General features: G+C 38.9%; 1 protein-coding gene and 1 long non-coding RNA gene across 2 annotated transcripts; one reads left to right on the forward strand and one right to left on the reverse strand.

Annotated features, from left to right (window-relative positions):
- Positions 1–4,570: 4,570 nt before the first annotated feature.
- On the reverse strand, positions 4,571–7,117 carry LOC116189613. Its single transcript, XR_004152435.1, has 3 exons — positions 7,016–7,117; positions 5,776–5,842; positions 4,571–5,099 (listed from the first exon to the last, which is right to left on the reverse strand). It is a non-coding gene; the product is annotated as an uncharacterized LOC116189613 (long non-coding RNA).
- A 13,274-nt stretch (positions 7,118–20,391) lies between these two features.
- On the forward strand, positions 20,392–20,847 carry LOC116188749. Its single transcript, XM_031518230.1, has 2 exons — positions 20,392–20,514; positions 20,734–20,847. Exons 1-2 carry the CDS (start codon positions 20,392–20,394, stop codon positions 20,845–20,847), a joined length of 237 nt encoding a protein of 78 aa, XP_031374090.1.
- Positions 20,848–21,335: the final 488 nt, after the last annotated feature.

The following is a 21,335-nucleotide window of genomic DNA, read 5'->3' on the forward strand; positions in this document are numbered from 1 at the left end:
ACCTTCCACAATAAAGAGGACAGGGGGTTAACTACTCCGAGATGGTCCTTGGTTTATCAACAATCGTTTCCTATCCATCCTATAACGAGAGCCAAGTTTCAAGCCATCAAAAGCCTCCTGCTCAACTATCACTCATTGGCTGCGTATCCAAGAACTCCCCTGGGAATATTACAACTGAGACATGATCAGGAAAGCTGCTATGCAGATAGGCCCACTACTAAGGGTTGACAGCTACCAGGCAAGGTCCCTAAGGGCTAATTTCGCCTGAATATTTGTTCAAGTTAACTTGGAGTTGTTCGAGTTAACTTCGAGAAACAATTGCTGAAGGTCATCTGGTTTGGTGACTCTATGCACAAAGTCAGGACAAGCACCTGCACGTAAGTAGCAATTTTTTAAGCACTTTATCATCTTCCAAAGTAATAAAGAAAGAGACAATAAGCAGGTCCTAACGTAGTAAAGCAAAAGGCAAAACTCTGGTCCACCTAACAGTGAAGAATCCAACAAACATAATCACCAACCTTCAGTTTGATGCACTTTGGGACCACCAGCTCTGTGTTGCTACAAATGAGGAGCACCAAGTCAGCTTCCTCTCTGGAAAGCCATGAACTCCTAGTGGACCTCCAACTTAGCAACTTATACTTAAATTGGAAAACCCTAACCTCAAAACGACTCCGAAATTTGTCCTTCACAGCACACCAAGCAAACACAATCCTGAACCGATCAATGCAACCCCACCCTAATTGCAAAAGCCCTCTCCAATTTTCGGTGGAAAAGAAACAGAGAGGGATTGAGAGTGATTTATAGAAGGGGCAAAGTGAAAGGCAGAAGAAAGAAGGCAAACGCGGGAATGGGCGGGAAGGTAGGCGATGGGTCGGGAAGAGACAAACGTGGCAAATGGGGGGCCCACATACCGGCACATGTAAGCAACGTTACGAATTTATCGTGCCACGTGTGTCATTCTATCAATTTTGGACGGAAAGTCAGCGTCGGGCTAGATGTTAAACCAAAACATCAACGTTAGACTATCTCAGGTAAAAAATCAAGTTTGGGCTAGAACTAAGAATTCTGTCAAACGTTAGGCTATATGAGGTTATTATCCCAAATGATTAGCACTATCTATTAGCGCAAACAGTGAAACAAATTTGACTGGTATTTTGAAGTTTGAGCGGATGACAAATGTAATACCTCCATCGAAGAAGCTGATGAATTCCGGCGAAGCACCAAGAGGGTTAAGGAATTCACTGCCCCCCTTTCTACACTCGATGATCTCATCGTTGACCCATCGCCTTCTTACGAGGATAAACTTGCAGGCTCTATATTTCAGGAGCTTTCGAAGAAGCCTTGTGTATTGAGCACTCATATGAGGATGACACTAATGATGACATCCCACCGAAAGAAGATGATGGCGAACCTTTAGTCTTACTCACCAAGGAAGAGAAGGTTTGCATCTGTGCCCCTTGGAGGGACTCATTGATAATCAAGCTCTTCAGAAAGGCCCTCGATTATGGATATTTTGTCCAAAAAATCACGTGCCTCTAGAAGCCAATTAGAGGACTTAATATCGCGGATATCGGCAATGGATTCTACATAGCGACCTTCCACAATAAAGAGGACAGGGGGTTAACTACTCCGAGATGGTCCTTGGTTTATCAACAATCGTTTCCTATCCATCCTATAACGAGAGCCAAGCTTCAAGCCATCAAAAGCCTCCTGCTCAACTATCACTCATTGGCTGCGTATCCAAGAACTCCCCTGGGAATATTACAACTGAGACATGATCAGGAAAGCTGCTATGCAGATAGGCCCACTACTAAGGGTTGACAGCTACCAGGCAAGGTCCCTAAGGGCTAATTTCGCCTGAATATTTGTTCAAGTTAACTTGGAGTTGTTCGAGTTAACTTCGAGAAACAATTGCTGAAGGTCATCTGGTTTGGTGACTCTATGCAGAAAATTACATATAAGGGAATCACCACACTGTGCTGTGAATGTGGAATTGTCAGCCATAGAAGAGATCATTGCCTCTCTTTGAACAAACTCCTCACGCCCTGCTCGAAGGAACCCTCTTAAGGGTTTCTACCAAATGATATGTCAATTTTCGGTGAAAAAGCATCGAGATACGACTCACTGTCAGACAAGAAGGTCGATTATGGCTCTTCGACCTTAATCAGCAGCCGGAAAAAGAAGACGCCGTCACTAAGAGGGAGCTTTGGCGACCATCCCAATAATCAGAAAGCCCTAATTCTGAACCAAAAAGCCTCAAACGTCATCCTTCTCATGGCCTCCCAATTTAAACTCTTTAAAACATCTCCCCCTCATCTCTATCTCTACTTCCTCGAAATTACCTGATGCCCCCGCCCTCTTGCAAGTCTCCTTCAGCTGAAACCCTAGATCGTCATTCGAACTCAATCGTCCTTGATGTATCCGACCAGGCAGGTGGAGAACTTGCGCTTATGGATCAAGAACATGGCACCACTTCAGTGGAGAGTGTGTTGGCAAGCAACATCCTCAGCTTCCCAGATCACCCGGTGGGGGCGATGATAGTAGAGGAATGCACCTATAGCCCTTTGTTGGCTCCAGAAAGGGCAACACCATGGTTTATCCTCTTGTGCATCATTGCCCCAAACGAAGGAGTAGGTCACCAGCAACAGCCGTTAAGACACATTGCGATAATTACAGCTCCCTTATCAACCTTTCTCGCGATGTTCCCGCAAAATGCCTGAAAGAATGCTATGGCAATTGGACTAGCTTAAGGGATCACCCACTAGCAACTTTCTCTCCCCTAGCTCAGGTCAACCCAGAGAGGCAACTCATAGTGGTTATGGCACTGGATGTCTACTTCCTAGTGAGAGACACAGTAAGAGCTCAGTTTTTGAGCCCCCAACTAATCCTTAAGAAAATAATATTGAGAACAGAGAAAACAATGCAAGACGTTATCATCAAACTTTGGCTATCGCCAGAAACCTCCTAATGGATTATGAGGTCTCAGCTACACAATTGGGCCCTTAGTTACGCAATTGGGCTGGAATTCATAGTGGCCGTGATGAGTGCAGAACGCGATCTTCAGAATGTCCTCTTCAGAAGCCCACGTCACTACCTCCTTCTAAAGCCGGAGAAGCAAAGGAACTTCGGTTAGGTTGAATAGCCGAGTTCTACAACATTTCCTTAACCAGCTTCTCAATCTCGGTCTTCTGTAGGTAAGGATATATGTAAGGTCATAAATTGACAAGTGGTGCATTGGGCTTTAGGGGAATTCCGTGATCATGGGCTTTAGAAGGAGGTAGTGACAGGGCTTCCGAAAAATGTCTTCAAACTCGTCTAGAAGTGGTTGCAGGCTCGGGTGACATAGCTCTTCCTTTTGATTCACCATTAGGATCTGCGCTAACATCCTACACGAGCTTGGCCCAATTGATTTATGCATTCCCTTCTCTTTCAAGGCTAGGCATCTCATCAGAGTCGTTTCTCCTTGTAACTCAATCTATTGCCCATCTTGGGAGAAGGACATGAGTTCCTAAAATCGAACATGATGGGGTTGTAGCATATGCGTCCAATCAACCCCGAGAACCATCTCACAATACCCCAACTTCAATAATCTTTCATCAGCCTCGAATTCATGTCCCTGCATGCTCCACTTAAAACTTTGGACAATGGCTATGGCTTACCATCTTTTGCCCGTCAGCCACGGTTACCTGCATGGGTTCCAAGAAACTCGGACAATCCTCTACCACACAATTAACCGCACTAGCTACCATTGGATCCAAGAAATCGTGTGTTTTCTAAAAGTTGGCTGCTTTGAGGTCTTTTGTTATGTGGATTTAAGCTTTAATGTTCTCTGTGTTGCTCTTTCTTGGATTTACTCAGATATGTTCCTAGGAGCTCTATGCACGGCATCACGAAGAGCTTATCCCTCGAAGACTTTTAATACCTTAGGTTATCTAAATAATGTTCCATTTTCTACCGATGAATAAAAGATTACTGGTTGACGCAATTTTCCGCAAGTATTTCCTTAGTCAGTACATCTGCTTACCTAGGATTGAGCAAGTCCGTTAATGTTACGACCCGAATTTTCAGTTGAATTTCCCCTATATTTCTTCGATATCTATTACTACATGACTATTCATATAAAATTGGCTCTCCATAGACTCCCAAAAATAAAAAACCAATCTAGTAAGCTCTAATATATATATATATATACTTCTCAAGAGATTACTTTTTCGTACTCACATCAGTAATACAACTTAAATAATTTTCATGTCGTAACATTTTCAAATATATTCTATACAAAAAGAATATCCATCAAATAACTAAAGTCCATACCTAATTCTCCAAGCTGATCCCCGATGTCCAAAACGTTCTCATGTGTAGCTAGAAACTTATCTGAAAAAATATATGCAGGGTGTGCGCTGCATTTCAGTGAATACTATATTCCAAAGTAAAATGAACTAATATTAAGTAATAAATATGTTTTTAAACAACCAAATATTCATATAGTTTACTAGCATAACCAAGTCCATCATTTAATTCACCAATACAGCATATTATGCAATACATACAAATAATTACTAAACTCATTCATAAACAATCAATTATCTTTATAACCATATAATAATATTAGAATTAACTATTAACTCAACACCACCTAACAGTCACACACTAACTAAATCAAGCTGCAGCAAATAACACGACTTTCACAAAACAACTTCAGACAATCTCAACAATTATTTACAGCAATCAAACTAGGCGAACAATATACAACACAACCAATCAATATAGCCATAGGTTGCATTTCCTCGCAACAGAGTTATGACGGTACCGTCACCTCGCACATCTCATTCATATCATCCTCAACTCCCAATATCCATGTCTCAAAAGCAGGAGCCGCCTATTAACCTCCGGTGGTAAGAGTTGACCTCAATTTATATTTCACCAGGTCGAACGGCCGATCGGACCCCTTTTTCTATTCCACCAGGTCCAGCGGCCAACCAGACCCCTATTTATATTTCGCCGGGTCCAGCGGTCGATCTTGCCCATATTTACATTCCATCGGATCCAGCGACCGATCAGGTCCATTTTATAATCCGCCGGGTCCAGCAGTCCCATGGCTATAGTTAAACAATAACACAATCGTAATCAATTGCAACCATATCATCTCACCTCATATATCATCATACACAACCACAATCCCAATCACATTACAATGGTAGCATGTTATAATAACATATCTCATACACAATCACACTGCATATCTCAATTCAAAATAAAATGGCAATATCTCTCAAATCAATTCACACAACATAGCAAGACCAATTTCTTAATCTCTAACTATCACAATATTTTTATTAAATAATTTATATAACTATAATACATCATTTTACAAGAGAATAAAGTACTCACATAACATATATATATAGGGATTTTTACCTAAAATGACCCATGGTTTACCAATTTTGTCAAATCTATCATGTGCTTTTTTTTTGTCAAATATATCCCATGGTTTACTTTTTGCATCAAATCTATCCCGGCGTTATCTTTTCCATCGACATCTAACGGCTGTGCTGACGTGGTACGTTGAGAGATAGTGGGCCACGCTTGCCACGTGGGCGCCACGTCAGCATAGCCGTTAGATGTCGACGGAAAAGATAACATCGGGATAGATTTGATGCAAAAAGTAAACAATGGGATAGATTTGACAAAACGGGTAAACCATGGGCCATTTTAGGTAAATTTCCCTATATATATATATATATATCTCATTTCACATTGGAATGAAGTACTCACCGAACTCGCCAAAACTATTTCAATGAGTCAAGCCTTCCAGGTGCATGATTTTGATCTCTTTTGTTGCCTATCATTTGAAGCATAAAACTAAATTATGAACAACATAATAATACGATCATACATATCGGTGCTGGCAGGTATCCTCCTGATAGGAAAAAGCCACATTGATACTTCCATAATCAATCCCATCTCTATTTTATCCCATATTACCCATCAGCCCCTATCAACATGTTACTTAATCGATATAACTTAATCACGTAACACCATTAATTTGAATCACTACCTACCTTTAGATCTTTCTAGAATCACCACTAAATGATGTTTAACCTTCACACTATGCTTAAGCAATTAAATGAAGAAAATATGCATTTCGATTATTAACAAGATACTTAAATTAATAAAAAATTGATTTCAATAGTGGAACTCCGCACAAATAGCTTCTCAACTCGACCAAGAAAAGCAAGGTTAAAAGTAAAAGAAGCTCAATTAATTTAAACTCAACATCTCACACTCAAGCATATCACTGATTATAAACTTAATCTCTTCTCTTATTGTCTTCTCAATCTTTTATCCATTCCCTTCTTTCCATGCTTTGTTCTATTTTAAATAATACCACTAACCTAACATATTTCAATTCACAAACAGAGCACGATCAACAAAGAGAGATGGAAGAAGTAAACCTCAGCTTATATTAGTCATTTAACTGCCCCTAACTTGTCAATCTAACAATCCACTTAATCATGATTATGGCTCATCAAATGAAATGCATATATGAGTAAGAGAAGAATCTTATAGTCAAAACTTATAAAATCAATCTCATTTAATCTAATTACTTCAACTCAAGATAATTAAGCAAAGCTAAATCCATAGATATATCTATCTTTTATCCAACTAATTACGTCAATTGGAATCATAATGCATAAAATGAGAACATGAATTCAATCTTGCATTTTTTTTTAATATTGATAAAAAACACTCAACTCTCACATAATCAATTCATACAAATGTCAATTCAACTCAGCCACCACACGTCAAATTTACAGCTAGACAACCACATAAACTCAACATATAAACTCAATTCTCTATTAATCCCTATAAAACTCAAGCAATCACATCTAATCGGTCCCCTTCACTATCAAATTAATCGAACCCTAGGCTGAGCTAAGATGAAAGAAGAATAACTTAATCGGCACCTAATCATAGTGAATAAGAATGTCTAAGGTGAGAAGAATCAACTTACTTCAAGAACCCGAGTCTAGCCTTCCTCTCCTCCTTCGTTTCTTCCTCAGCTCACTCTGTCCTATCCCTCTCTTCTCTCGTCCTCTGTTTCTCTGTTTTCTCCCGCCCAAAACAAAACAGAACAAAGAAGGAAAGGAAAAAAACAAAAGAAAGAAGAAAGAAAACCAAATGAATTGAAAAGAGTGGCGGTGGAAAAATAGAACACGTGGAGCCCAGGCTAATCTTTCCTTTTTTTATTGGCTTCAGCAACATATATATATATATATATAACGTAGCTATATATATAGGTATGTAAGTGTATGTGTATGCATGCTATTTGATATAAGAAAAATATCAGGTCTCACAGTTAACTACAATACTAGTTTATCAGCGGTAATTATTGAAGATTTACTAATACTCATCGACTAGCAAAGAGATAATTTAAATAAATCTATATCAAGTGTCTAAGGGCCTGAACTAGATTATCCATGTGAGTGGCCATTCATATCCGTCATTATCTTCTGCGTCTTTTCTCTAGAGTTGCTTGCTTAGATAAATTTAAATGCGAATGGGAAGTTTTTTCTGATTGGGTATCTGCGAAATAAATCTCAATGTATTGAGAGTTAGCTCGTAGATGTATTTGAAACCGTGTAACTTTTGTTATTGACTCACATAGTATCCATGGAGGGGGATTAAGCAGACCCACATTTCCTCTTACATTCATTAATTTCATAATTCATTCTCTGTCATTGCAGGTTTGTCAGTTGGAAGCTGCAGCCCAGAAGTACCAGGCTGTCGCTCAAAATGCAACACCCACCGTCCTGGAGTTGCAGAATAATTGTAACATGTGAGTTTCATAGTAATATTGCATCTTCGTTCGATATGTCCTTGCTTCCATTTTTCATTTTTCATTTTCAATGTCTGAAAACTTCTGTGTTGAAATATTTTTAACGTACAAACTAAGAGGCTTTACTGCATTTGAAAAATCAATTTGGTTTCTTCTATTCCGAATTTCCGAGTCCATTCCGATTGACCTTATTTTTTGATTTCCAGCTCCCGCATATTTAAGTGAGAGATCCAATTGCAAGATACTACAGGCTGAAGCGTGGCAGGTTGTGAAAATCATCAGATCAACTGAAACAATTAGAAGATACGTTACTTATCGATATGAAAATTTTGACACAGCCGTAAATGTCTCGGAGAGGGGAGAGCTTATCGGGCTGGAGGTTTTGATTGCTACTAATGAGTTTGAATTGTACAAACTTTGTCATTGTAAATTATTGCTTCTAGGTGAAGTGGACCCATTGTTTTATGGAAATTTTATTTATGTCAGCACTGTTTTTATCGGAGTAATTTCGAGTTTTTGACAGGACCATATCTGTTATTAGTTCTAATATTACATCCACAAACAAAGTAATGGTAACCCGGGAACCGGATGTAAACACCAATGCCCTCTCTTTAAATATTATGAACGACTCATTACTTTACAGACCATCGGAGCTTGATGTGACGCGACTTTCCCAATATGCAGAACATCCATAATTCTGCAATACAATGTATACAAGTACATGACACGAACAACCACCGAAAAAGTACATGACATGGAATAAGGGTCCATTGGGGTTTTCCATAACATGAGATTAGCTATTTTGCATTCCTAGTGCATCGATACCCCGTATCATTCACTAGAGTTGGATTCAAAGATTCTTCAGCAAGTCCCACACAAATAGTTTATGTCGTGATACTTTCATCTATATTCAATTGAGAAAAGTTGGCTGAACAGAAGAGATTCAATCATCAATTCTTATTATTTGAACAGTTTCTTAATGTTCACTACCAGTCCTCATGCACATGCCTTGCGTGTGCGCGATTGCTTTCGCGCTGAAAGCAAACTTGATCGATGATTTAACAGTACAAATTTTTACATTATCGTTCTTCACATTTGACAAAACATATTCGTATTAATGGAAATGCAAAAGAAATTGCTAGGCAACTCCGTGTTATTGTACCGAGAAGGATCATTCACATCGGTATCAGTGTTGCCTAGCAATTTCTTGCATTTCCGTTCATACAGATATATTCTGTAAAATGTGAAAGACAATAACGTTACAATTTGTACTGTTAAATCATTGATCAAGTTTACTCTCGCCTCGAAAAGCAATCGCAAACATGTAAAGCGCACGTGAGGGCTAGTATATATGAAAAAGAGGATTACAAAAATATTAATGGGATTTTAGTGATGGAAGCAACATTAATTAAGGGGACCGGCGGCATTGAAAAATGCAGTACACTTATGGCTTAAACCAAGGATTAAGTATTCTAATGCCCTCAGTCATTAGAATTTTGGATTTATAACAGGTAAAAAAAAAGAGCACAAACTTTTCACATTTTAATAATTCTAATATGAACTTTTTTCTTTAACCTAAAAATACGAAACCTTTCGATTCGATAACAATTCTAACGCGGCGTCAAAGTTTTCATTAATTTTGACAAAATTAAGGCCACAGAGGGCGCCGGCGATCCCAATTGGAGGGAGGGCGATAGCAACCCCAATCGGGAGGGTGATAGTCGGGATCGCATGGCTCCACCAGCCAGAATCAAGAGAATCCCCAATTTGAGGGTTCTCCCAATTTCGGGGGGTAGGGGCCTCGATTCCGGCCACCATTTCCCGATTTGGGTTATCAACGCCCTCCCCTAATTGGGGTTATCGACGCTCTCTGTGGCCTCGATTCTGTCCAAATTAATAGAAAATTTTATGCCGTGCTAGAATTGTTATCAAATCGAAAGTTTGTGCATTTTTAGGTTAAGAAAAAAAAAAGTCATGCTATAATTATTAAAATGTGCAAATTTTGTGTTTTTTTTGTTATTAACACTTGGTATTTTTGTGCAAAACTCACCGTTTGACATATAATCATCACTTTATTATAATCCTATTGTTAGTTAGCCCTCGCATTTCGCGAGCTAACATCGTCCAGTTTTATTTAATATGGGGGAGTCTGTGGAATAGCAATCCACTATATTGCACGACTCAGGGCATGTTTGGTTGCTTGTAATCGCGATTTGGTTACGGATATTATTACTTACGCCCAATTATATAGTCCTTTTATTTCCATTCATAATGATAATCGCGATTATGGGTTGCGTTTCGGATTTGTAATAGAAGATGGTTTTTTTCATGCTCCCCTCCCTTCATGTAATTCTAATTTTCCATGTGTAATAGAAGCCAAAATAGTAAAAACACCCTCAACTACATATTATGTTTTCAAAACCTAGACACTTAATTGTCGCCATCCCCTGCCGCTTCGTCCTGTCGCACCGATTTGAAAGCCGTGAAGCTAGGCATGGCCTCGTCATGGGCTAGATATGGCCTCGACATGGGTAGATCTTGCCTCAACGGTTAAGATCTCCAATCGAAAGCTGTGCCCGGCTCGAGCATGGCGAGCCTTCGGACTCCGGTATTCTAAGCCACCTGGAGCTCACGGACCTTTGGGCTACATTTTCCGTGGGCTCTGAACCCAGTCCAAGGGTCCAAAAGCTTCGGATGGGCGAACTAGGGATCAAGAGCCCGATCCATCAAGATCTCACTAATTAAGAGCCCTCCCCCAATTCTCAGTCACAAATAATCTTTCTCTTCTTTTTTCCTTTTTTAATTTAATTTATTTTATTTTATTTTAATTGATTTGACTTTTTTGAAAATAACTTCTATTTTTTAAAAGATTCACGTATCAAATTTTTTGGATAAAAATGGCAAAACGAATAAAGTGCACAAATTACGCAAAAATTACGCAACGTTGAGTGTAAGGTAAAAAAAAGATGTCGAAAACTAAAGCCTCTGTTTTAGTCTTATACTATACTAACGTGTGAAAGGAGCAATCATTCAAGTACACTAATGGGTCGGGTTATCTCAAGATTGTTTACAATCAACGTAAATTACTATATTAGACCCCTTCAAATAGATCTTCATTGGATTCGAGGGAAATATTTTGATAAAGTTACGAGAGGTCAAGTCATATTTCATGACCGTTAGATCTTCACTGTTAGGCCTTTTTCCTCCACTTTTTTGAAGATCCAACAGGAGGAAGGCTCCCACTTGGACTTCCCTTGACTTGCCCAAAAAACTTCCCTTGATTCAATCATTGATCGTAACTTGAATGTTTGCACATATACCAATTCATCGCATCAAATAAGTACTTAGGAAAAAAAAAGTTTGCATCAAATAAGTATTAGGAAAGGGTGTTTATGTCATTTTATGTTGAGAAGGTCAGATATTCGGGGGATGTGTAGTGTGGGCTGATTTTCATCATTGGAAATGATTGTATGGGGAGAAGCACTGTGGCTCTCAGCGGTGTATGTATAGTGTACTTGGCAGACATTCCACATGAGCAAGCCCCCAGCTGAAGTTTAGCTGTCAGAGTAAGGGCATTTTGGTCATTGCATATAATGTATAATCTATAGTCTTTCGGTGGCTAATGTTATTATCTATAGTTTAATTGTAGCTCCCCATCTCCCCTATACCCTATTGCAGGCTAAGGTAGCTCCCTACAATTGAGAGAAAATAATAATTTATAATAAGGTAATGGTTAAACATTTTTCACGTTTTGTCCTTTTATTTTGTTTTAAGGAAAATTAAGAGGTGTGAAGTAATGAGTGTCACACCCTATCAAAATAAGTAACAGTGCACACATTTGCCTAATAATTAAGATATTTCGAATTTGATATTAAGTAAAATTATCCGTATCCATTTATTGACTATTTAAGAATTTTATTTTATTATACTAGACTCACAGACATTCTTTCTAATAAAAAAAAGGATCTCATATTCTTTTAAGCCTCGACAACTTTGACCGACGTGACTACTCTCGTTCAGAGCAGCCCATAAGACTGTTAGGATTTAGCAATTATCATTTCGCATGAACTCCCATAAGTTTGAGTTAATTCTTCTACATGCTTTCCAATTAGAGTCAAGACTCCTAAGAGAATAGCAATCATACAGAGGGCGGCTCGAATGTCGGACGTCAAACCAACTAACTTAAATTTTAACCACTAGGCCACCAAATCTTGGTGGTCGTCATAGGAAACTTATTATCTTTTTTTTGATAATAAATTTCCGAATATAACGTTTTTTGTTAGGAAAAATTGAGAGGATTGATCTCTGGATAGATGTGAGAAGTATGGCATATGTATCAACATAAGTATTGCTTCCTTTTCGGTGTGTATGTTGGTATCCAAAAGTTGAACGGGTCATAACTAATCTAATTCGAGTCGAGTTGGCTCCATGAGGAGTAAAACTCTCCTAATTAAGAATTTTTTCAATTTTTAATACTCGAACCCGAGACCTTATTTAAGGGGAATAAGTTTCAAACCACTTGAACCAACTCTTATTGATTAATTTTTGCTTCTTAACTATCTACATTCATGTACAAATTCGCTAATCATTAATTACTTCAATCTATTTCACTCAAGAAAATTACTTCTAGGGATTTTCTGACATCCTGCAACTAAAGATTCAGCAACAGCACTGGCTTAAGAAATGTTTTTATACTTGAAGAACAGTCTTCCGTACTTATACGAAAATAAAACCTCAACATGTGCAACACAGATGCAATTGACTGTCTCGTCGCTTTATTTTGTAAAGTAAGAAATATTGTTCTTTTAAGTACGCAAACATTTCGTACTCGAACGAAACATTGTACATACAGTTGACTGCACTAAACATACAGTCGACTGCATTCGCTTTGTTTTCTTACAAATCCAGTATGATAACATTTCATACGGTCACATGTGGGCGAACTATCAAGCGTGTGACACTAGAAAATCCTTTAGTTCTATCTGGACACAACTATCATATATTTTCTTCTGCTTTTTTTTCGATGAATTAGGATACCAATATTTTCTTTTGGTTTAGCTAATAGGATTCCTAGTAAGAGCAAAGACTAATGCGAATAATTTCATAAGACTAGTAATTAGTTTGGATATTAAAATAAATACGTCTTTGAAAATATCAAATTGGAAAAACTCCAATTTTTTTGGGGAAGAGAAAAAAATCAACTAATTAAAACTCTAAATATTTTCTTTGATAAAATTGAAACCCTAATTTGGTGATTCAGTGTTTGAAGAATTTTATTAGGAAAATACCCTAAAAAATCACATAGTTTCCCTACATTTCTAATTTTATCAACTTTTTAAATTTTGGTCTGAAAAATCAAAACGTTTCCTCCATTTCCCTATTTACCAAGTCGTTAATTTCGGCTCTAACGGTGATGATGTGACTGCCATTTCTGCCTACGTGACTGTGCGCACCCGAATTTTAATCTCGGCGGGGCACGCATGCGCGTGCCTAATACAACGCGGCTTGAGAGTGTCAACCTTTCCTGGGACGCACGTGAGAATGAGTCGCCACTACCTGTTTACGACCCGAAGGTTGAGAGCCGGTGAGTTGCCCGGGTCTAGGGATATGGGATACATCTAGTAGGCTAAGACAATGATCTGTACAGAACCGAAAATTCCGAATTCGGGGATTCTATTACATGTGGGCCTATATCCCACACGCCCTTTCAGTACTCTAGCTTGTTAGGCTTGCCATTTTATTTATTTACCGCATGAACTTGACTCGCCCGTTTTGACACCGGAAATTCGAAGAAACTCTCCGACCGGGATTCTTACATGAATAAATGTACAGCATAAACCTTCACATTGCTCTGTCAAATAAAAATACAAATTACAATTACTGAATCCCGATCAGTTCACATTTGGTCATTATTCCACTCGTGCTCACCGTGTGGTTTGAAAAGACTGAAATTGAAATTAATATGCGCGCTCAGTGATTGGGGAATTAGACCCCATGATCGACAGTTAGGGGCGTTGGACCCTGTGTGAATCGTATCCTAAAGGATCGGACTCAACCCGCATAACAAATAAGTGCAAAATGTAACAAGTAAGCATAAATAAACAAACAATGGGGTTTCGTTATTGCCGAATTTACGTGAGTTAAGTGATTATTAACTGGGGTATCTTGGCATGCAAATCCTACCCTAAAACAAACAAACGAGGTGATAGAAAGGCCATATAGCATTCAGCGTTATTTTAGCGAACCGACAAACATGAAGTCTGTAATCAAGTCTCAACTGTGTGGGTTATTTTTAACTTGTTCTGTAATGTGACGATGTGGCTTTTACAGATTGTGACAAGAGTGTTTTTGCCTGAAACCCAAAAACTTAACCCTTTGCTCGACTATTTGCCTGTGTTTAATTAAGCCGAGTTTGTGATTAATTTGTTTTCCCGTGTTTTGACCCATTCTAAGCACAAACCTACGCTATGATGATGGCAGGACAAGAACCGGTAGCAATGCCCTTGAATCGGGAAATATGTGTGTGCATGGAAAATCAAGATTACGTGGTACATATCTCGGTACTCTTGAAATTGTGAATTTTAAAAGGGCATGACTAACAGTTCTTGAACTGTTTGAACTGTCGACGCGATTACAGATTATTAATCGATTCGTGCAATTCATTTAAAAGAGTCAGGTTATTTAATTTAGCCAAATTTAACTTCCCAACTATCCCGTGTGTGGAATTTTAAATGAATTAAAAATTTTCCGAATGCTTTAGTCTACGGATTTCGAGCCGTCGGAATAGCCATTAGTGGGCCGCCCGATAAACTCTAATTTTCGGCCGTCTTGGGGTTAAATCCAATTTTAAATCAAATTTACGTGATTAAACCGATTCATGCGAGGTTTTAAATAAAGACACATGCAAACATTCCAAGCACACAAATATAGGCAAAATAATCATCATAAAATTAACTCGTCGATTTTAAATCCAAGTGATTAATTAAATTGCTTTGATGTATTCTTTGCCTTAGAGAACTATATGTCTACGAAGAAGTCTATTTAAATCTATGCATTTAATTTACGATTTATCATTCAATCAAAACCAAACATGTAATACGGTCGCATGCAATCATATATCAAATCATGATCGTAACGCGCATCTCTTAAATTGCTCGAGGATCGAATTAAAAATAATTTTGAAAGGACAGGGACTGCTTTGAAAATTCGGCTAAAAATCCCGAGGACTAATTCGAGACAGCTTAAAAGTTCCCTTGACTAATTTGGAGCCTCTGAAAAATTCTGGAGCTGAACAGGAATTAAAAAATGGCCTACGACCTGATTGAAACAGATTTTAAAGTTCGGGACTGATCTGGAAAAAGTGGAAAATGTCATAAGGACTTAACTGAAACGAATTAAAAAGTTCCTTGGACTGATTTGAATGACTTGAAAATTAGGTGACTGAGCTGAAATTGTTTAAAATGGCTGGGACTTGTCTGAAACGAATTTTAAGGTTCGGGACTAATCCAAAAAAAGTGGAAAATATCACAAGGACTAAACTGAAACAAATTTAAAAGTTTCCTGGAATGATTTCAATGACCTGAAAATTCGGTGACTGAGCTGAAATTGTTTAAATTGGCTGGGACTTGTCTGAAACGAATTTTAAGGTTCAGGATGGATCCGGAAAAAGTGGAAAATATCACAAGGACTGAACTGAAACAAATTTAAAAGTTCTCTGGACTGGTTTAAGTCATCCAAAAAGTTAAGGACTGCGTGGAAAATACCGGGAAAACTCGGGACTCGGCTGAAACATCATAAATTTCGGGGTTGATATATAAAAAAACAAAGAAACGTGCCCAGGACTAAAATGAAACAGATCAGAAAGTTTATAAAAAAATGGATTGGAGATAATTTCGTTCATCCACACGATCCACAAGCATCCATTTTAGATTATCATCATCTAGATAAGCATAAATACATGGAAATGAGGACCCTAGCATGATACTAAGTCGAGATATTTACCTAGTTTTGGGGAAAAAGAAAATCATGAAGTCAGGTCGGATGGTCGGGTCGGGGCAGACCCGACTGGAGGAAAACGCCCTGGAAGAGAGAGGTGGCTAGCGCGGGTGGTTCAGGTCGTGGCCTTCGTGCACGAGTGTCTAGGGACATCGAGGGACCTCTGAATGGCCCCGGAATGACCTTGGAGTGGCTCGAACTTGAGCTAACCGGAACAAAGAAGGAAAACCATGAAAACGCAAGAGAAACCGGAAGGGAAAAGGAAGGTGCAGGGGCAGCGGGGTGGTGCGATGTTTCCAGGCAACCAAGGGATCTCTGAGGGTGGCTGGGAGTTCAAAGGTGGCAACTAGAAAGGAGCAGCAGCCAGCACAAGCGTTCGAGCTGAGGGTTCGAGCAGCTGATGGCCGAAAAAAAAAATGAGCTGGAGGAGGGAAGGAGGAGCTGGGAGTCGCGGGAAAGGAAAAGAAAAGGGAGAGGGCGGCTTACGCTGGAAGGAGAGAACCGGAGCTTAGGGAAAAAATGAGAGTCAGCTGAGAGGGTGAGGGAAAGACGCGAGCTGAGAGTTCGAGGGAGGAGCAGCAAACGGCACTCGAGCTGGGGAGTCGGTCTGTCGGAAACGGAATGAGAAAGGAGTGAGCTGGGGGTTCAGCCGTGAGGAGCTGCGGATTCGCGGGGTGAGCTAAAGGTTTTTTTTCGAGTTCCGGATGTTGCAGCTAGAGTTTTTTTGGATTTTTTAGGAGAGTGCCGTTGAGAAAGAGAAAGAGAGCTCCTAGGGTTTTCTTTTTTGTTCCGATTTTCATGTGTTGGAAGCAGGCCTAGAGAGTGAGCTGAAGGAGAGGGCAAGCTAGGGTTTTTTTTAGCCAAAGGAGCCGCGAGCCGAGGGAAGGAGCTGAGGGGAAGCCATGACTGTTCGGGACCAGCTAAGGGTGAGCTAGGGGAGCCAGAGAGAAAGAGAGAGAGAGCCAGCTAGGGTTTCCGTTTTTTCTTCGGGAAAAGATGCCATTCGGGTTTTTTTTTCCGTGAAGCTTAGGGTTTTTTTTATAGGAAGGAAGGAAGAAGAAGAAGAAGAAGAAAGGAAGAAGGGGCGGAAATGGCAAGGGCAACAGTCAGAAGCCTTGACCGGCTTCTGACCGGCCCTAACCGGATCTTTTTTTTTTTAAATGGGCAATGGTTAGAAGTCAGTCAGGACTTCTGACCGACCCTGACCGGCCCACGGCCATTCTTTTTTAAAAAAAAATAGAAATACGAAAATTTAAATTTAATGCGCGTAGAGATTACAATTCTCGTTTTTGCGATTGGATGTCGAAAAATTGAACCGGAACCGGCATTGTGTTCAGAAAAAATCATGGATCAATGTTCTACAATAAAAAAATTTCGGCCTTAATTTTAGTCCCTGATTACGGAAATTGATGCTGACGTGTGCGAAATCCAATGAAGTCTTAAATAGCATTATTTTCTTGAAAAATCATAAAATTGGATTTAAATTATGAAAATTCCCAATTTTTTAGAAGTCGTGCGTGCTTGAGCGATTAACTGAAAATACTTTCCTCCGATGGATGGCAAAAAAAATGATGATTTTGCCCCTCTAGAGCCGGTGGACCATAATTGGGTGCTGACAGTGACAGACAAAGTTAGACCTGGAAAATAGGGCAATTTGCTTTAAGCTAAAAAAATTTGATAGTTTGTCAATTCTTCCTAATCTACCAAAATTGTTTGACATTTTTCTCCAATCTATCAAAATATCAAAAACTCAAAAAATTTAAAATATTTTTCGCATGTATCATAATCTACCAAAATGTGATTATAAGTTTGAATTACAAAATCATATGTGTATGTCAGTTTGAATGCTAAAAAATATTGCATACATCTCAACATCTGTACTTTTTCTCAATTTTATCATAACATATGAAAATGACACAAGACACCCCAACATTTAGGGTAACGTTTCAAAACTATCACACTATCAATATTCCATTCATTTTGGACGAAAAATCTAACATGCCACACAACGGTACTCACGTGGCAGTGTGTGAGCCACTCCTATGTTGGTTAACATGAAGAGTTCATCGGGGTCAATCTCGAGCTAATTATTTTCATTGCTCGGGTCACTATATTGCGAGTTCTTAGATACTACGGAAAACTCATATATATGATTGAGCATACAACTATGAGTTCACTCAAATCTCTCGAGCCACTGATTACGAGTTCTCTCATTTCTCTCATCTCTCTCATCTCTTTCTTTCACCTCTCTCCCGACTCTCTCTCCTTTCTCTCTTATCTTTTTCTCTCTCATTTCTCTTGACTAACTATCATTTATCTCTCATCTCTCTCTCAACCCTCTCTCATTTATCTCATCTCTCTCCTCTCTCTCAACTCTCTTTGCTCTCACCCAGCTCTCTTTCCTCTGTCTCGACTCCCTCTCCTCTCTTTCCCAACTCTCTCGACATTCTCTCCTCTCAATTTCATCCCTTCCTCTCTCCTCTACTCCCTTTATCTCTACTCTCTCATCTCTCTCCCTTATCTCACGTGTTAGATCAGAGAGAGATGAGGGAGAGAGGTTAAAGAGAGAAGAGAGAGAGTAGAGAGACAGGGGAGAGAGTCGGGAGAGCGAAGAGAGAAAGAGATGAAATTGAGATAAGAGAGAACAGAGAGAGAGAGAGGAGAGAGATAAGAGATTGGAGATAGAATCGGGAGAGGGATGAGAGAAAGGAGATGGAGTCGAGAGTAAGGAGAGAGAAGAGAGAGATGAGAGAGAGGAAGCGAGTCAAGATAGAGGAGATAAAGATGAGAGAGGATAAAGAACTCGCAGCTGGTGGCCCGAGAGATTTGAGAGAATTTGTAGTTGTATACTTAGTCCTTTATAGGAGCTTTCCATAGCATCCAAGAACTCGCAATATGATGACCCAAGCGATGAAAATATTGAATTTGACCCGACGAACTCTTCATGTTAGCCAACATAGGAGTGATTCACAGACTGCCACATCAGTACCGTCACGTGTCACGTCAGATTTTCCGTCCAAAGTGAATAGAATATTGACAATGCAATAGATTTGAGACATTACCATAAATGTTGGAGTGCATCGTGTCATTTTCATAAGTTAGGATAAAATTAAGAAAAAGTGCATATGTTGGGATATGAATAATATTTTTCAATATTCAAACCGACATACATATATGACTTTGCAATTCAAACGTATAATTCACATTTTAGTAGATTATGGTACATATAAAAAATATATGAATTTTTTTAGCTTTTGATATTTCATAGATTGGGAAAAAATGTCAAATAATTTTGGTAGATTAGGGAAAATTGGCAAATTATTTGATTTTTTAGCTTAAAGTTAATTGCTTTATTTTCCACGTCTTACTCCGTCTGCCACGTAGGCAAAAATAACAGCCATGTCAGCATTGTTATAGACGAAATTAATGAGTTGGTAAACAGAGAAAACGGAGGGAAACGTTTTAATTTTTCAAACCAAAATTTGAAAAGTTGGTAGAATGGGGAATTTAGGGAAACTATTTGATTTTCTAGGCTATTTTCCACAATTTTATTAGAAAAAGTTACAAAATATTTTTCTAATCCATCCGTTTAACGGAGTATAGCTTAAAAGGGCAGTGGTTGAAATTTGGATTAATGGGTATTGTCGACTTGACGATTTCACCCTTCAAGGGAATGTTTGATAAAGTAATAAAACAGCTCAGTGGGCTTGACTAATTCACTTCAAGCTCGGTCAGTCCATTAAGGAATAAAGTTCTCCAATCGTAGATTTTCTAGATCCACAAAACTCAAGCCTGAGATTTTTTTTGGTCGGATTATTAGAAGTTGAACTCAAGACCTTTACTATCTTCTTTCTCCCTTTTCATTGCCATTATTTTCCTCGTAAAAACGAAAATGAGATGTAAGTTTTATTTCAACTCGGAGAAATTCTTGATTATAATTATGCTTCGCCATGTGACGCGAAAAAAAAAACACTAATATACCACGTTGATGCAAAAGAAGGAACATGTGGGTTGATTTGCCTCACCGGACTTCATTTCAGTGACCGGCTCTTTTCGAATCATTGCAAAGCATGATTTTTTAAGATTTTTACATATTTTTTTCCTTTTAATTATTAAATCAAAATAATACATACAGTTGGTGGGTTCAAGATTTGAGTAAATTGCCTATTATGCCTCGAAGGATGGATATTTCCTCAATTGCACATCGACCCATTTTTTACATCAAACTAAATTGTGACAGTTGAAAGTTACATCAGATCAGCCCATCCGTCTAGGTTTCGTGAAATCTCAAATGTAATAATTTGACATGGCTTTTTATATTGTTTCCCCGTTTGATGTGCTTTTCTGACGTGTGTTTCTACAGAAGGAACACTCGTCTGGAAGACGAAGAAGATGGGAAAGGAATCGAATCGATCGAAGCAGTGACAGAGAGATATTTTCACAGATTATCGTCCTGATTGTGAGTTCTGGTACAGATTGGAACTTCAAATTGCCATTTCTAATCATTTGACGTCAAGGTTTAACCTCCATTTTCGGGTGTGATTTATGGGAGGAAGATGGCCTTGGGGGAAGGAGTGAAATGCAGTGTGGTAGATGGGGAGATAGAGGAGATGCTAGGGTTTGGTTGCGTGAAGTACAAGCGGGGGCTAGGGTGGAAGAAGATCGTCATCTTTAGCAATGTTGAGACGTCACCGGACAATTCCGCCATGCATGCTCCTTTGAAGAAACAATGCAGCGGGAGGCTCTCATCGAATCCGACAAATCTGCTCTTGAGAACATGAGATTTTGGTAAGTGTGGTCGTTCCATTTCTCGATTGATTTCAAAGCTTAATTGGATTATGATTAGGATGTTTATCAATGGAAACTAATTCTCCCCTCTGTGGATATTTGTTTTGCAGATTTGGATATTGTGTGGAGTGGAGCCCGAGGACTTGAAGCAGCTGGTTCAGGTGTCGAAATCAATCAAGAACGTTGTAAGTTTAAGTAACCCAGTTCCCTCGTCGCTCCATTGATGGATTGTTTGTTTCATTCATTGGTTAATAATCTCTCTGGTTTTTTGTTTCAATTTTGTAAGTTGTCATAGCGAAGCAATGGCACTTCGCCTTGGAGGTTAGGAGTTTTGGCTCTTCTATTTTGGGATTGAATGATGTCGACTTTAGCAATGTCGAGATGTTGCCTTGGAGTCACGGAGAGGAACACGATGAATAGTACCCGGGTGAGAGAGGGAAAGAGAAAGATGATGACCAATAACCCGGTGGGGCACATTTAAAAAATAATAAAAAGTCTGAATCGTTACCAAACAAGGTCTAAGATGCTTAAGAGAGACAGATAAAGAAGTAAAAAAGTCACGTCAGACGGGGAAACAATATAAAAAATTACGTCAGACGATTCCGTTTGAGATTTCACGAAATCTAAACAGAATGGCTGATTTGATGTAACTTTCAATTTGTTAGGCTTCAATTTGATTTAAAAATGAGTCGGTGTGCAATTGAGACATATT

This window comes from Punica granatum, chromosome 8, assembly GCF_007655135.1.
Source record: "Punica granatum isolate Tunisia-2019 chromosome 8, ASM765513v2, whole genome shotgun sequence".
Lineage (NCBI taxonomy): Eukaryota > Viridiplantae > Streptophyta > Magnoliopsida > Myrtales > Lythraceae > Punica > Punica granatum.

Bases quoted from the DNA above. Each gene is read 5' to 3' on its own strand.
- LOC116188749 (XM_031518230.1), top strand. From the start codon at position 20,392: ATGGCCTTGGGGGAAGGAGTGAAATGCAGTGTGGTAGATGGGGAGATA. The intron at 20,515-20,733 runs GTTGAGACGTCA...TTTGTTTTGCAG, and splicing joins AGATCGTCATCTTTAGCAAT to ATTTGGATATTGTGTGGAGT.